Source organism: Nerophis lumbriciformis, linkage group LG21, assembly GCF_033978685.3.
Source record: "Nerophis lumbriciformis linkage group LG21, RoL_Nlum_v2.1, whole genome shotgun sequence".
NCBI classification, from domain to species: domain Eukaryota; kingdom Metazoa; phylum Chordata; class Actinopteri; order Syngnathiformes; family Syngnathidae; genus Nerophis; species Nerophis lumbriciformis.
In genome coordinates this window covers 43,097,501-43,113,297 of record NC_084568.2, presented here as the reverse complement: position 1 = coordinate 43,113,297, position 15,797 = coordinate 43,097,501, and the positions used below count along the sequence as shown (strand labels likewise).

The following is a 15,797-nucleotide window of genomic DNA, read 5'->3' as shown; positions in this document are numbered from 1 at the left end:
GGAAAAAAGTCCAATTTAAATGCAATGTTTTATTCGTGGAAGGTGAGGAGATTTTCTGAGGCGTATTTCTTCACCGCACATCCCAAAGAAACATCTCTAACCTTCCAAGAGGAGCTGTGAGTAAAGGCAATATCTATAAGGACACTTTTGAAAAGATGCAAACATTGAATTGTTGTTGATTTGTCCTCAGCATCAGCAGACAAGGTGAAGTAGCAGCAGAAGTGCGAGGCTCCGACTACCTGGCCAAGTTGCCTCCTCTGCCTGTGGAGTGTTTGGACATCGATGGCGACTGCAGCAGCCTGCCCATCATCTTTGAGGACCGATACGTGGACTCTACTCAAGCAGGTGTGTGTGCGTGTGACAGGAAGAAAAGCTCTGACCCTTCAGTCCTTTGAGGCATTTGTGATTAAGGGTAAACGTTGATTGATTGACTTGCTTGGTTGGCATTTTTTGGGGAAATGTATTTGATAAAAGCCAACAGCATGAATAGACATTTGAAAGGCAATTTAAAATTAAAGCTGCAAGCAGCATTGGTCGGGCCCGCGTATTTGGCAGGTGCTAGTCCTAAGTGTCCCAATACTTATTTCCAGTTTTGGTCCTAAATTTTCCAATACTTTTGTCAAGTTGTAGTCCTAAGTGTCCCAATACTTTTGTCCAGTATAGGTGTCCCAATACTTTTGTCCAGTTGTATTCCTAAGTGTCCCAATACTTATGTCCAGTTTTAGTCCTAAGTGTCCCAATACTTTTGTCCAGTTGTATTCCTAAGTGTCCCAATACTTATGTCCAGTTTTAGTCCTAAGTGTCCCAAGACTTTTGTCCAGTGTAAGCGTCCCAATACTTTTGTCCAGTGGTAGTCCTAGGAGTTCCAAGAGTTTTGTCAAGTTTTAGTCCCAAATGGCCCAATACATTTGTCAAGTTTTTGTCCTAAGTGTCCCAATACTTTTGTCAAGTTGTAGTCCTAAGTGTCCCAAAACTTTAGTCCAGTGTAAGTGTCCCAATACTTTTGTCAAGTGGTAGGCTTAAGTGTCCCAATACTTTTGTCTATGTTTAGTCCGAAGTGTCCCAATAGTTTTGTTCAGTGGTGTTACTAAGTGTCCCAATACTTTTGTCAAGGTGTAGTCCTAAGTGTCCCAATACTTTTGTCCAGTGTAGGTGTCCCAATACTTTTGTCCAGTTGTATTCCTAAGTGTCCCAATACTTATGTCCAGTTTTAGTCCCAAATGGCCCAATACATTTGTCAAGTTTTTGTCCGAAGTGTCCCAATACTTTTGTCAAGTTGTAGTCCTAAGTGTCCCAAAACTTTAGTCCAGTGTAAGTGTCCCAATACTTTTGTCAAGTGGTAGGCTTAAGTGTCTCAATACTTTTGTCAAGTGGTAGGCTTAAGTGTCTCAATACTTTTGTCAAGTGGTAGGCTTAAGTGTCTCAATACTTTTGTCTATGTTTAGTCCGAAGTGTCCCAATAGTTTTGTTCAGTGGTGTTACTAAGTGTCCCAATACTTTTGTCAAGGTGTAGTCCTAAGTGTCCCAATACTTTTGTCCAGTGTAGGTGTCCCAATACTTTTGTCCAGTTGTATTCCTAAGTGTCCCAATACTTATGTCCAGTTTTAGTCCCAAATGGCCCAATACATTTGTCAAGTTTTTGTCCTAAGTGTCCCAATACTTTTGTCAAGTTGTAGTCCTAAGTGTCCCAAAACTTTAGTCCAGTGTAAGTGTCCCAATACTTTTGTCAAGTGGTAGGCTTAAGTGTCTCAATACTTTTGTCTATGTTTAGTCCGAAGTGTCCCAATAGTTTTGTTCAGTGGTGTTACTAAGTGTCCCAATACTTTTGTCAAGGTGTAGTCCTAAGTGTCCCAATACTTTTGTCCAGTGTAGGTGTCCCAATACTTTTGTCCAGTTGTATTCCTAAGTGTCCCAATACTTATGTCCAGTTTTAGTCCCAAATGGCCCAATACATTTGTCAAGATTTTGTCCTAAGTGTCCCAATACTTTTGTCAAGTTGTAGTCCTAAGTGTCCCAAAACTTTAGTCCAGTGTAAGTGTCCCAATACTTTTGTCAAGTGGTAGGCTTAAGTGTCTCAATACTTTTGTCTATGTTTAGTCCGAAGTGTCCCAATAGTTTTGTTCAGTGGTGTTACTAAGTGTCCCAATACTTTTGTCAAGGTGTAGTCCTAAGTGTCCCAATACTTTTGTCCAGTGTAAGTGTCCCAATACTTTTGTCAAGTTTTTGTCATAAGTGTCCCAATACTTTTGTCAAGTTGTAGTCCCAAGTATCCAAATACTTTTGTCCACTTTTTGTCCTAAGTGTCCCAATACTTTTGTCTACTTTTAGTCCTAAGTGTCCCAATACTTTTGTCCAGTGCTAGTCATAAGTGTCCCAATACTTTTGTCTACTTTTAGTCCGAAGTGTCCCAAGACTTTTGTCTAGTGTACCTACCTTGTCTGCATTGTGTGGGCACGCTGGTGCTTCCTGCTTTTAAGCAGCCATCTAGAAAAAACAGCAGCGCAGCGGTTCTTTGAAGGGTCATAAAATCAAAACCGGAGCAGTTATAAAAAGCTGTTCTATACTTTTATACACAAGGGTTCAATCTCTCTCCTGTGTTAGTTTGAAGCCGAAACGACAAACGTGCTCAGAGGAGATAAGTTTTGAAGGAAGGTGACCGGTTTTTACAAAAATTTTGTTTTGAAGGGGTAATAGCAAACTTCCTGTTGATTTTTGCTGGGGGTTGTCAATCTATGAAATGTAGGTCTGAGTGAGACCTACATAGAGGTTTTTGTTTCATGTCTCTCCGACCTTCCCAGTGGGAGTTACAGGCAGTTTTGTAATTTTTTTCTTCCGAGGAGCAGTTTTTTCTCCGTTTTATTCAAAAATTGCTGTAGAGCGCAATTTTTGAATTTGGGGTTAGGTTTTTTTATTAGATCACAGTTTTTGCCAGTCCTGATGTGTGCGTTCAGTTTGGTGAGTTTTGAAGCATGTTAAGGGGGTCAAAATACAACTCAAAGAGGCAAAAGTGACTTTTTTTAGTACTTTTTTGTCTTGAAGGGGGAATTGCCTGTTGATTTTTGCCCGAGAATATACCATTATGAAATCTAGGTCTAAGTCAGACCTACATAAAGGTTTTTGTTTCATGTCTCTCCGACCTTCCTAGTGGGAGTTACAGGCAGTCTAGTTTTTTTTCTTCCTAGGGGGCGCTAGAGCGCAATTTTGATTTTTGCGGTTCGTTTTTTTTATTAAAAGACAATTTTCGCAGGTCCTGATGGGTGGGTCAAATATGGTGAGTTTTGAAGCATGTTGAGTGGGTCAAATTAGTGCTCAAAGAGGCGGCGGAAGAATAATAAAGAATAAAACGTTACAATAACAATAGGTCCTTATGTCCCATTGCATAAGGACTCCCTACGGGAGTCCTTTTGCAATGGGCCATTGCGGGCCCTAATAAAACCTTACAAATTCAATAGGTCCTTATGTCCCATTGTATAAGGACTCCCTTTGGGAGTCCTTATACAATGGGACATGCGGGCCCTAATACATAAAGAATAGTGAACAACAGGCTGAATAAGTGTACGTTATATGAGGCATAAATAAGCAACTGGTATGTTAACGTAACATATTATGGTAAGAGTCATTCAAATAACTATAACATATAGAACATGCTATACAATCTGTCACTCCTAATCGCTAAATCCCATGAAATCTTATACGTCTAGTCTCTTACGTGAATGAGATCAATAATATTATAACGTGTTCATCATTTCACACATAAGTCGCTCCTGAGTATAAGTCGCACCCCCGGCCAAACTATGAAAAAAACTGCCACTTATAGTCCGAAAAATACGGTACTTATTTTCTTTGACCGTCTTTTACCGTGTTTTTACCTTTGATATTCCTTTTTTACCTTTTTATTTAACTTATATTTAAGTTTGATTTATATTCTATTAATCTTTGACCGTCTTTTACCTTGTTTTTACCTTCTGTATTCCTTTTTTACCAGTTTTTAATTTGTGTTTACATTGTATTCATTTTTTAAAGTTTTTTACCTTGTTTTACCTTCGATATTCCTTTTTTTTAAAACTTTTATTTACTACCTTTTAGAGATGCGCGGTTTGCGGGCACAACCGCGGAGTCCGCGGATTATCCGCGGATCGGGCGGATGAAATTAAAAAAAATTAGATTTTATCCGCGGGTCGGGTCGGGCGATTGAAATAAAAAACAATTAGATTTTAAATAGATTCAGGCGGGTGGCAGTTAAACCAATTGGTAAATATATATACATAGTTAAATGTTGTTACCCACATACGAAAAACGAGCAGGCACCTGCAGCATATGCCACAACAGAAGAAGAAAAAAAAAGAAAAGAGATGGACACTTTTACGGAGCGGAGAAGGGACGCCTCGCCGGGGTCCGGGACCGAGGCCCCTTCCCCCGAGAGGGCCCCACCGGGAGCCGTAGCTGAGGCGATCCGCGAGAAGGGCCCGACGCACGTCCAGGGTCACCACCGCACCGACACCCCGCCTCGTCCGCCTTCGCCGCGGCCGGCGTCACGCGCAGCAGGTAAGCAGCTTACCTGCCCGCCACCCCCGTGGCCGGGGGCTCGTAACAGGGGTCACGCCGCGCGCTCCGCCCGCGCAGCTTACCTGCCCGCCACCCCTGTTGCCGGGGGCGCGTAACAGGGGTCACTCCGCGCGCAGTGCGCTCACGAAAGGGTTGGGGCTCACCCTGGTTGATATAGAGAGCGGGACGGTGGCCATGGAAGTCGGAACCCGCTAAGGAGTGTGTAACAACCCACCTGCCGAATCAACTAGCCCTGAAAATGGATGGCGCTGGAGCGTCGGGCCCATACCTGGCCGTCGCCGGCAGCGAGACGCGCTTGGAGGTGCGCTCAGCGCGGCTCCCATATGATTGCGCACTGGTGTGCGTCTGGGTCGTGACAGCGTGGCACGCGAATGTCTGTGCTGCATTGGATCAGTCTCCTTTCTTTAACAGGCAAAAGCTTTATAACCTCACCATACCTGCCAACTTTTGAAATCAGAAAAACCTAGTAGCCAGGGTCCAGGGGCCGCAGGCCCCGGTAGGTCCAGGACAAAGTCCTGGTGGAGGGTTCAGGGCTTTGCCCCCCGACGCAAAATGATTATTAGCATTCAGACAGGTTAAAATGTTGCTAAAACCATCACTTTTCTATCAGTCACAGTGACTTTTCAAAACAAAAGTATTACAGCAAAAATCATATGGGTTGATTGACATGTTTATTCTGTAAGCTAACTTCAATAGTTTGAAATTATTTTGACAGTTAATGCCAGTTATCCTGTCAACCTTTCACAAGACTTCAATTTGTTCATTGAAAGTATAAACAGTATAAACACTTTTTACAGTAAACAAATGGTAAAACAGTACTAAACAATTCCATTAAAAAAAAAAATTGGTGTCATTATTAACTTTCTGTCCAAGCTTGTATAATCTACTGCCTTGTTCAATTGTAAAAAATATTCTGTGCCTAAAATTCACATTTTCTATCACAATTATCATAATGTAAACATGGTAAGCTAACTTCATTAAAATTAATAGTCCTGTCAATAGCATGGAATTACAATTCAAATGTAGTTTTTTTGTAAACCTTTCAAAAGAATTCAAAATATGAAAAATGAATGAAAATTAATTTAAGCCATCAGACACTTGAAAAGTGGCACATCACATCTCTAATGTAATCATTTGAACTTTTCAACAGAAATAGCACTGCAAAAATATTAAGGACATACTTCTGTATTTTGGTAGTTATGCTGTCAACATTTAACAAGATTTCTTCAACTTGGACTTGAAAGCATAAATAGTATAAACACTTTTAACAGTATGTCGTGCTGTGAAATACAGCCGACAGGATTGCGCACCAAACACGAAGCAAGGCCAAAGCGCATGCATGGTGCAGGAGAACAAAGGACTTCTTTCATTTAAGGTTTGTGATAAACCATCAAACTCATTCGTTAAAAGGACTCTATAATAATATAAAGCGAATTTTTCTGGACATTATCATGCAAGAAAAGTTTATTTTTGGGACCGCGATCACCGCGTAATGATTTTTAAAGGTTGCATTACAAACATTTAACTGTCCCATGTGATCAGCCAGTGCGATTGGAAGTCCATGCTCAATTATTGCCTCCGTAAATAAAACTTCGGCATTTATCACATCCAAAGAATCTGTTTGGGCGACGAAAAACGTTGAAAGTTTTCCACTTGTATCGCTAGCAACGGCATTAGACTTGTGTTTTTTTGTCCCAACGTGGTCTTTTACATCACTAATTCCTCCGTGTCCGATCGAAAAATCTTGTCTGCACAAGGTGCAATTCGCGTAGTTTTCACCCTTTTTTTTTTTTAATTAATGAAAAACCGTATTTTTTATCACTGCAACCGTAACCCGGAATAGGTTGATGAAAACCGTACGAATTACGGGAAAACCGGAGTAGTTGGCAGGTATGCCTCACTAATGCCTTGCATCGTCTATATTAGATATATAACAACGGGTGGATGGCGGGCGGGTGCAGTTCTGATCAAACGTTACATCGGGTGGATGGCGGATGGTTGACGCGGTTGCGGATGAAATAAATTGCCTATCCGCGCATCTCTACTACCTTTACATTCTATTTACTTTAATTACATTTTTTATTTTATTTATTTTTTTATAACCTTTAATTTATCCTACTTTACATTGAATGTGTGTATTTTTCAGCAGAAGTAGTTATGCCGACGTGCGAGGACCAGACTCTGTGGGATCCTGCAGCCAAGAGGAGTCCAGAGAGAGAGGCGTGTCCTGAAGACGACTGCATGGACCTGACCACTTACGTGTCGCTCATCGCCCAGCAGAGCGCAGTGTCAGTCACAGACCACCAGGACTCAGAGGACAGCTGTGGTCCTCAGGCTCTCAGACATTCTTGCAGAAGTGGAGGAAAGAAGATGATGGCTGACCTCGAGGTGAGCATCAGCCAAAGGAGCGAGGACGAGGAGTCTTTGGTGTTAAACCACGACAGTGAGGCAGGAAGTGTTCCTCTGGTCTGTCACCTTTCAGTCCTATCGTCCTCCCCTGGTGCTCTCAGGAAGGACCGAGGAGGTTCTGTCCTCTCCAAGATAATCAAGCGCTCCTCCTCGCTCATATCGGACTCGGGCATCGAGAGCGAGCCCAGCTCGGTGGCCCTGCCAGCTCGTGAGCGGGAGATCCCCAGACACAAAGTCCTTCGGCGGCCGGTCCGCCGCAGCTCCTTGGAAGGCCTGCAGCTGGACGGCAACATCCAAGCGTCTTTGACGTCCATCAGCTCGCTGCCTTACGAGGACGAGCAGGGTCAAGGCGCCAAGCTGACCAAGTCCATGTCGGCCCCGCAGATCAGCAGCCCGGACGACGAGGACCACGTGCTCCTAGGCCAGGATGTCCAAGTTCTACAACAACCGGAAGACTTTTCTTTGCACTCGGACAAATCTCCGTCATCCAGTTCAATGACAAACTGGGGCAGTCGTCAAGGCAACAAAGACAGTCAGGGGTCCACGGAGGACCTCCGTCTTCCTCCTGACGACGACCTCGGCGTCTCGGTGGAGCAGATCCGTCTCAGTGCCGGGAAGGAAAATGTCCTTCAGAGAACACAACAAGGCCGCAGCAACAACTCCGGCCTGGCCTTCGTCAACAAGAAGATGGTGGAGGTGGTCAACATGTCCTGCGCCCCAACATGTCTGCCCTTCTCCTCCGTCCTCAGAGACTCGCCCTCCATCAGCGGCCTGTCCACTCGCCACACCGCCTCGCCCATTACCCATCAGCCACTGGGCTCCTTTGGCATCGTCTCAACCTTCGCGAGCCACCTGGGAATGGACGACGGAAGCAACGAACGCATGATCAGGTGACACACTTGACATATACTATTAATATTACATTATAATCACTTGACAAACTAGTCATATTTGGCTGCCTTATTTAGCTAATATGCAATGTTCTATTGATAAAAGTCTATTATTTGCTAAGTAGTACTAATAGGAATAATTCATTGCTGTTGACCTGACACCTGAAACGTGACAGATTGATGGGGTGAACTATCCACTCGAGCTGCCAGATGGCAGTAGAATGTTGAACATCTTAATATGTGGTTTGTGGCAATTCCAACTTTGACCACAGCGTCAGTTGCTATGGAGAGAGGCGCTTTCCATCATTTTCAGCAGACTGCATTGCGAGATCATTAACCAATTAATTCTGAGAAAAAAGGACAATAATTAAATCTGGGATGTAATATTGTGCACTTAATGGACTAGTAGTGCTAATAAATACATTGTAGTCAAAATAATAATTATAATATTGCATATTGTAATATTAGTAAGAAATGTAGTCCAAAAATAATAATATTATGATTATGAGAAAATGTACAATAAAATGTATAGTTTTACTATAAAAATGACTGGAGTTTGACAAGTTTATTTTCCCTCAAGTGAATAAAATGTGACAACAAATCACTTCTGTAAATATTATTATTACAACTTGATGAGTAACACGCTTTTCATACGCAACACTACGTGCTTTACACACACACACACACACACACACACACACACACACACACTACTATTGTCAATAACACTCGGCACTGAGGATGGAGAAAACGCCACAATAGAAAATAAAATCTAGTTTGAAATATATGTACAATATTAATACGTACAAATGAAGTACGTGAATAAATGAATAAAAACAAAGTTGTATTAATAGCAATGAATACAATAGAAAATAACAGAATAAAACACCAAGGAAGAGCTTAACATGATCAGTAAAAAAGCCTGATAAAAAAGTGTCTTGAACCTTTTTTATTTTATGTTTTTCAAAAATATCAACAATCTTTGCAGTCCTGACATGTTCTAATCAATACATGTACATAAATACATGCATTTATGTACATGTATATATACATGTACATACATGTATATGTACATTAGAGATGCGCGGTTTGCGGGCACAACCGCGGAGTCCGCGGATTATCCGCGGATCGGGCGGATGAAATTAAAAAAAATTAGATTTTATCCGCGGGTCGGGTCGGGTCGGGCGGTTGAAATAAAAAAAAATTAGATTTTAAATAGATTCAGGCGGGTGGCAGTTAAACCAATTGGTAAATATATATACATAGTTAAATGTTGTTACCCACATACGAAAAACGAGCAGGCACCTGCAGCATATGCCACAACAGAAGAAAAAAAAGAAAAAGAGATGGACACTTTTACGGAGCAGAGAAGGGACGCCTCGCCGGGGTCCGGGACCGAGGCCCCTTCCCCCGAGAGGGCCCCACCGGGAGCCGTAGCTGAGGCGATCCGCGAGAAGGGCCCGACGCACGTCCAGGGTCACCACCGCGCCCACCGCACCGACACCCCGCCTCGTCCGCCTTCGCCGCGGCCGGCGTCACGCGCAGCAGGTAAGCAGCTTACCTGCCCGCCACACCCGTGGCCGGGGGCTCGTAACAGGGGTCACTCCGCGCGCTCCGCCCGCGCAGCTTACCTGCCCGCCACCCCTGTTGCCGGGGGCGCGTAACAGGGGTCACTCCGCGCGCAGTGCGCTCACGAAAGGGGTGGGGCTCACCCTGGTTGATATAGACAGCAGGACGGTGGCCATGGAAGTCGGAACCCGCTAAGGAGTGTGTAACAACCCACCTGCCGAATCAACTAGCCCTGAAAATGGATGGCGCTGGAGCGTCGGGCCCATATACCCGGCCGTCGCCGGCAGCGAGACGCGCTTGGAGGTGTGCTCAGCGCGGCTCCCATATGATTGCGCACTGGTGTGCGTCTGGGTCGTGACGCAAATGTCTGTGCTGCATTGGATCAGTCTCCTTTCTTTAACAGGCAAAAGCTTTATAACCTCACTAATGCCTTGCATCGTCTATATTAGATATATAACAACATGTATATATACATGTATTTATGTACATGTATTTATACATGTTCTAATCTATACATGTATATATACATGTATTGATTAGAACATGTATATATACATTTATACATGTATATATACATGTATTGATTAGAACATGTATATATACATTTATACATGTATTTATGTACATGTATAGATTAGAACATGTATAAATACATGTACATTTTAGATGCGCGGATAGGCAATTATTTCATCCGCAACCGCATCAGAAAGTCGTCAACCATCCGCAATCCACCCGATCTAACATTTGATCAGAACCGCATCCGCCCGTTGTTATATATCTAATATAGATGATGCAAGGCATTAGTGAGGTTATAAAGCTTCTGCCTGTTAAAGAAAGGAGACTGATCCAATGCATATGTACATAAATACATGCATTTATGTACATGTATATATACATGTTCTAATCAACACATGTACATACATGTATATGTACATGTATTTATACATGTTCTAATCTATACATGTACATAAATACATGTATAAATGTATATATACATGTTCTAATCAATACATGTATATATACATGTATTTATACATGTTCTAATCTAAACATGTACATAAATACATGTATTACGTACATGTACATAAATACATGTATTTATGTACATGTACTTATACATGTTCTAATCTATACATGTACATAAATACATGTATTATGTACATACATGTGTATATATACATGTATTTATGTACACGTATAGATTAGAACATGCCAGAAAGAGTCAGGAATGCACAGATTGTTGATAGTTTTGAAAAAAATGTATAATAAAAAGGTTCAAGACACGTTTTCATGTATATGTATACCGTATATACATGTACATAAATACATGAAATATATATATGTACATAAATACATGTAGATAGACAGACGCGTACACAGACGTGTACATACATGTATATACACACGTACATAGATGTGAGTATATACATGTCTATGTGTAGATGCACATAAACATGTATGTATACATATATGTACATAAATAGTTGCATGGATATTGTTCTAGTCTCTTGTTAAAAGTCAATGTACACTATATCATATTTATATATCCATATGTGATTATTATTGGCCATGTTATGTAATTATTATTCATGTTTTGTGCAGTTTCTCCAAGGCCAAAGAGGCTCAGTTTGAAGGCATGAAGGACTTTGCAGGCACTTTCTACTGCGACCTTCCCGTGCTGGCCTCACAGCTTCCTTACTTCCCTCCCGAGGAGGAAGACGAGGAGTTTGATGATGGAATTCACTTGGTGGTTTGTGTGCACGGCCTGGATGGTGAGTGGCTGACATGGCCATCATGTCGTCATCACAACTATAATATCATGTCATCATCACAACTATAATATCATGTCATCATCACAACTATAATATCATGTCATCATCACAACTATAATATCATGTCATCATCACAACTATAATATCATGTCATCATCACAACTATAATATCATGTCATCATCACAACTATAATATCATGTCATCATCACAACTATAATATCATGTCATCATCACAACTATAATATCATGTCATCATCACAACTATAATATCATGTCATCATCACAACTATAATATCATGTCATCATCACAACTATAATATCATGTCGTCATCACAACTATAATATCATGTCATCATCACAACTATAATATCATGTCATCATCACAACTATGATATCATGTCATCATCACAACTATAATATCATGTCATCATCACAACTATAATATCATGTCATCATCACAACAATAATATCATGTCATCATCACAACTATAATATCATGTCATCATCACAACTATAATATCATGTCGTCATCACAACTATAATATCATGTCATCATCACAACTATAATATCATGTCATCATCACAACTATAATATCATGTCATCATCACAACTATAATATCATGTCATCATCACAACAATAATATCATGTCATCATCACAACTATAATATCATGTCATCATCACAACAATAATATCATGTCATCATCACAACTATAATATCATGTCATCATCACAACTATAATATCATGTCATCATCACAACTATAATATCATGTCATCATCACAACTATAATATCATGTCATCATCACAACTATAATATCATGTCATCATCACAACTATAATATCATGTCATCATCACAACTATAATATCATGTCATCATCACAACTATAATATCATGTCATCATCACAACTATAATATCATGTCATCATCACAACTATAATATCATGTCATCATCACAACAATAATATCATGTCATCATCACAACTATAATATCATGTCATCATCACAACTATAATATCATGTCATCATCACAACTATAATATCATGTCATCATCACAACTATAATATCATGTCATCATCACAACTATAATATCATGTCATCATCACAACTATAACATCATGTCATCATCACAACTATAATATCATGTCGTCATCACAACTATAATATCATGTCATCATCACAACTATAATATCATGTCATCATCACAACTATAATATCATGTCGTCATCACAACTATAATATCATGTCATCATCACAACTATAATATCATGTCATCATCACAACTATAATATCATGTCATCATCACAACTATAATATCATGTCATCATCACAACAATAATATCATGTCATCATCACAACTATAATATCATGTCATCATCACAACTATAATATCATGTCATCATCACAACTATAATATGTCGTCATCACAACTATAATATCATGTCATCATCACAACTATAATATCATGTCGTCATCACAACTATAATATCATGTCATCATCACAACTATAATATCATGTCATCATCACAACTATAATATCATGTCATCATCACAACTATAATATCATGTCATCATCACAACAATAATATCATGTCATCATCACAACTATAATATCATGTCATCATCACAACTATAATATCATGTCATCATCACAACTATAATATCATGTCATCATCACAACTATAATATGTCATCATCACAACTATAATATCATGTCATCATCACAACTATAATATCATGTCATCATCACAACTATAATATCATGTCATCATCACAACTATAATATCATGTCATCATCACAACAATAATATCATGTCATCATCACAACTATAATATCATGTCATCATCACAACTATAATATCATGTCATCATCACAACTATAATATCATGTCATCATCACAACTATAATATCATGTCATCATCACAACTATAATATCATGTCATCATCACAACTATAATATCATGTCATCATCACAACTATAATATCATGTCGTCATCACAACTATAATATCATGTCATCATCACAACTATAATATCATGTCATCATCACAACTATAATATCATGTCATCATCACAACTATAATATCATGTCATCATCACAACAATAATATCATGTCATCATCACAACAATAATATCATGTCATCATCACAACTATAATATCATGTCATCATCACAACTATAATATCATGTCGTCATCACAACTATAATATCATGTCATCATCACAACTATAATATCATGTCATCATCACAACTATAATATCATGTCATCATCACAACTATAATATCATGTCATCATCACAACAATAATATCATGTCATCATCACAACTATAATATCATGTCATCATCACAACAATAATATCATGTCATCATCACAACTATAATATCATGTCATCATCACAACTATAATATCATGTCATCATCACAACTATAATATCATGTCATCATCACAACTATAATATCATGTCATCATCACAACTATAATATCATGTCATCATCACAACTATAATATCATTGCACCTTCCAGGAAACAGTGCAGACCTTCGCCTGGTCAAGACCTTTATCGAGTTAGGTCTGCCAGGATCCAGGCTGGACTTCCTCATGTCGGAAAGAAACCAGGTAATGCAGAAACCTCACCTGATGTTCATCAACAACAACACCAACTTCATCGTCTTGCTGCAGGTCGACACCTTTGCTGACTTTGACGCCATGACGGACAGATTGTTGGACGAGATCATCCAACACATCCAGCTGTACAACCTCACCATAGGAAGGATCAGGTGAGTGCTGAGTACAAATAATAATAATCATCAGTCTGGTGACTAGAAATAATACAATAAGTCATGAAATAATAATAATAATCATGCTTACTTTGTTAAATGACTGGCTGTTATAAGTCTGAAATAATCATAAAAAAAAGCAATATTAAAATAGATACTCATTTTACTTTATTAAACTGTCATAAAATATGTAATAATACTTACTTTAACTCGTGTCACGTCAGGAAATAATAATTAATATTGATGCCTTAAAAGATCAAATTGTAATAATAAAAATGCTTACTTTGTTACATTTCTGGCTGTTGTCTAAAATAATAATACAAATCAATATTGATGACTTTATAATCTCTCATAAAATATATATTTAATTCCAATAATATTGATTATTTCTGGAGGTTACATGTCATCACTTACAGGTAAAAGCCAGTAAATTAGAATATTTTGAAAAACTTGATTTATTTCAGTAATTGCATTCAAAAGGTGTAACTTGTACATTATATTTATTCATTGCACACAGACTGATGCATTCAAATGTTTATTTCATTTAATTTTGATGATTTGAAGTGGCAACAAATGAAAATCCAAAATTCCGTGTGTCACAAAATTAGAATATTACTTAAGGCTAATACAAAAAAGGGATTTTTTAGAAATGTTGGCCAACTGAAAAGTATGAAAATGAAAAATATGAGCATGTACAATACTCAATACTTGGTTGGAGCTCCTTTTGCCTCAATTACTGCGTTAATGCGGCGTGGCATGGAGTCGATGAGTTTCTGGCACTGCTCAGGTGTTATGAGAGCCCAGGTTGCTCTGATAGTGGCCTTCAACTCTTCTGCGTTTTTGGGTCTGGCATTCTGCATCTTCCTTTTCACAATACCCCACAGATTTTCTATGGGGCTAAGGTCAGGGGAGTTGGCGGGCCAATTTAGAACAGAAATACCATGGTCCGTAAACCAGGCACGGGTAGATTTTGCGCTGTGTGCAGGCGCCAAGTCCTGTTGGAACTTGAAATCTCCATCTCCATAGAGCAGGTCAGCAGCAGGAAGCATGAAGTGCTCTAAAACTTGCTGGTAGACGGCTGCGTTGACCCTGGATCTCAGGAAACAGAGTGGACCGACACCAGCAGATGACATGGCACCCCAAACCATCACTGATGGTGGAAACTTTACACTAGACTTCAGGCAACGTGTATCCTGTGCCTCTCCTGTCTTCCTCCAGACTCTGGGACCTCGATTTCCAAAGGAAATGCAAAATTTGCTTTCGTCAGAAAACATGACTTTGGACCACTCAGCAGCAGTCCAGCTCTTTTTTTCCTTAGCCCAGGTGAGACGCTTTTCGCGCTGTTTCTTGGTCAACAGTGGCTTGACACGAGGTATGCGGCAGTTGAAACCCATGTCTTTCAAGCGTCTCTTGGTGGTGGATCTTGAAGCACTGACTCCAGCAGCTGTCCACTCCTTCTGAATCTCCCCCACATTTTTGAATGGTTTTTTGTTCACAATCTTGACCAGGGCGCGGTGATCCCTATCGCTTGTACACTTTTTTTGACCACAGTTTTTCCTTCCCTTTGCCTCTCCATTAATGTGTTTGGACACAGAGCTCTGAGAACAGCCAGCCTCTTCAGCAATAACCTTTTGTGTCTTTCCCTCCTTGTGCAATGTGTCGATGGTTGCCTTTTGGACAGCTGTCAAATCTGAAGTCTTCCCCATGTTTGTGTAGGCTTCAGAACTGGACTGAGAGACCATTTAAAGCCCTTTGCAGGTGTTTTGAGTTAATCAGCTGATTAGTTTGTGGCACCAGGTGTCTTCAAA

The 15,797-nt window shown here is 39.8% G+C and overlaps 1 protein-coding gene and 1 long non-coding RNA gene across 4 annotated transcripts in view; one reads left to right on the top strand and one right to left on the bottom strand.

Annotated features, from left to right (window-relative positions):
- fam135b (family with sequence similarity 135 member B) overlaps window positions 1–15,797 on the top strand; it is a 295,578-nt gene that overhangs the window by 273,946 nt on the left and 5,835 nt on the right. For 2 of the 3 annotated variants that reach the window (XM_072915616.1, XM_061982340.2), the window contains 6 exons: window positions 43–116; window positions 191–345; window positions 6,713–7,865; window positions 11,037–11,206; window positions 13,737–13,828; window positions 13,892–13,989. In XM_072915616.1, coding sequence (XP_072771717.1) covers window positions 43–116; window positions 191–345; window positions 6,713–7,865; window positions 11,037–11,206; window positions 13,737–13,828; window positions 13,892–13,989 — 1,742 coding nt within the window. The remainder of the gene's footprint in view (window positions 1–42; window positions 117–190; window positions 346–6,712; window positions 7,866–11,036; window positions 11,207–13,736; window positions 13,829–13,891; window positions 13,990–15,797) is intronic. The other variant, XM_061982341.2, reaches the window with a different exon arrangement.
- LOC133620787 (uncharacterized) lies at window positions 7,691–14,177 on the bottom strand. Its single transcript, XR_009817568.2, has 3 exons — window positions 14,081–14,177; window positions 13,847–13,996; window positions 7,691–7,827 (listed from the first exon to the last, which is right to left on the bottom strand). It is a non-coding gene; the product is annotated as an uncharacterized lncRNA (long non-coding RNA).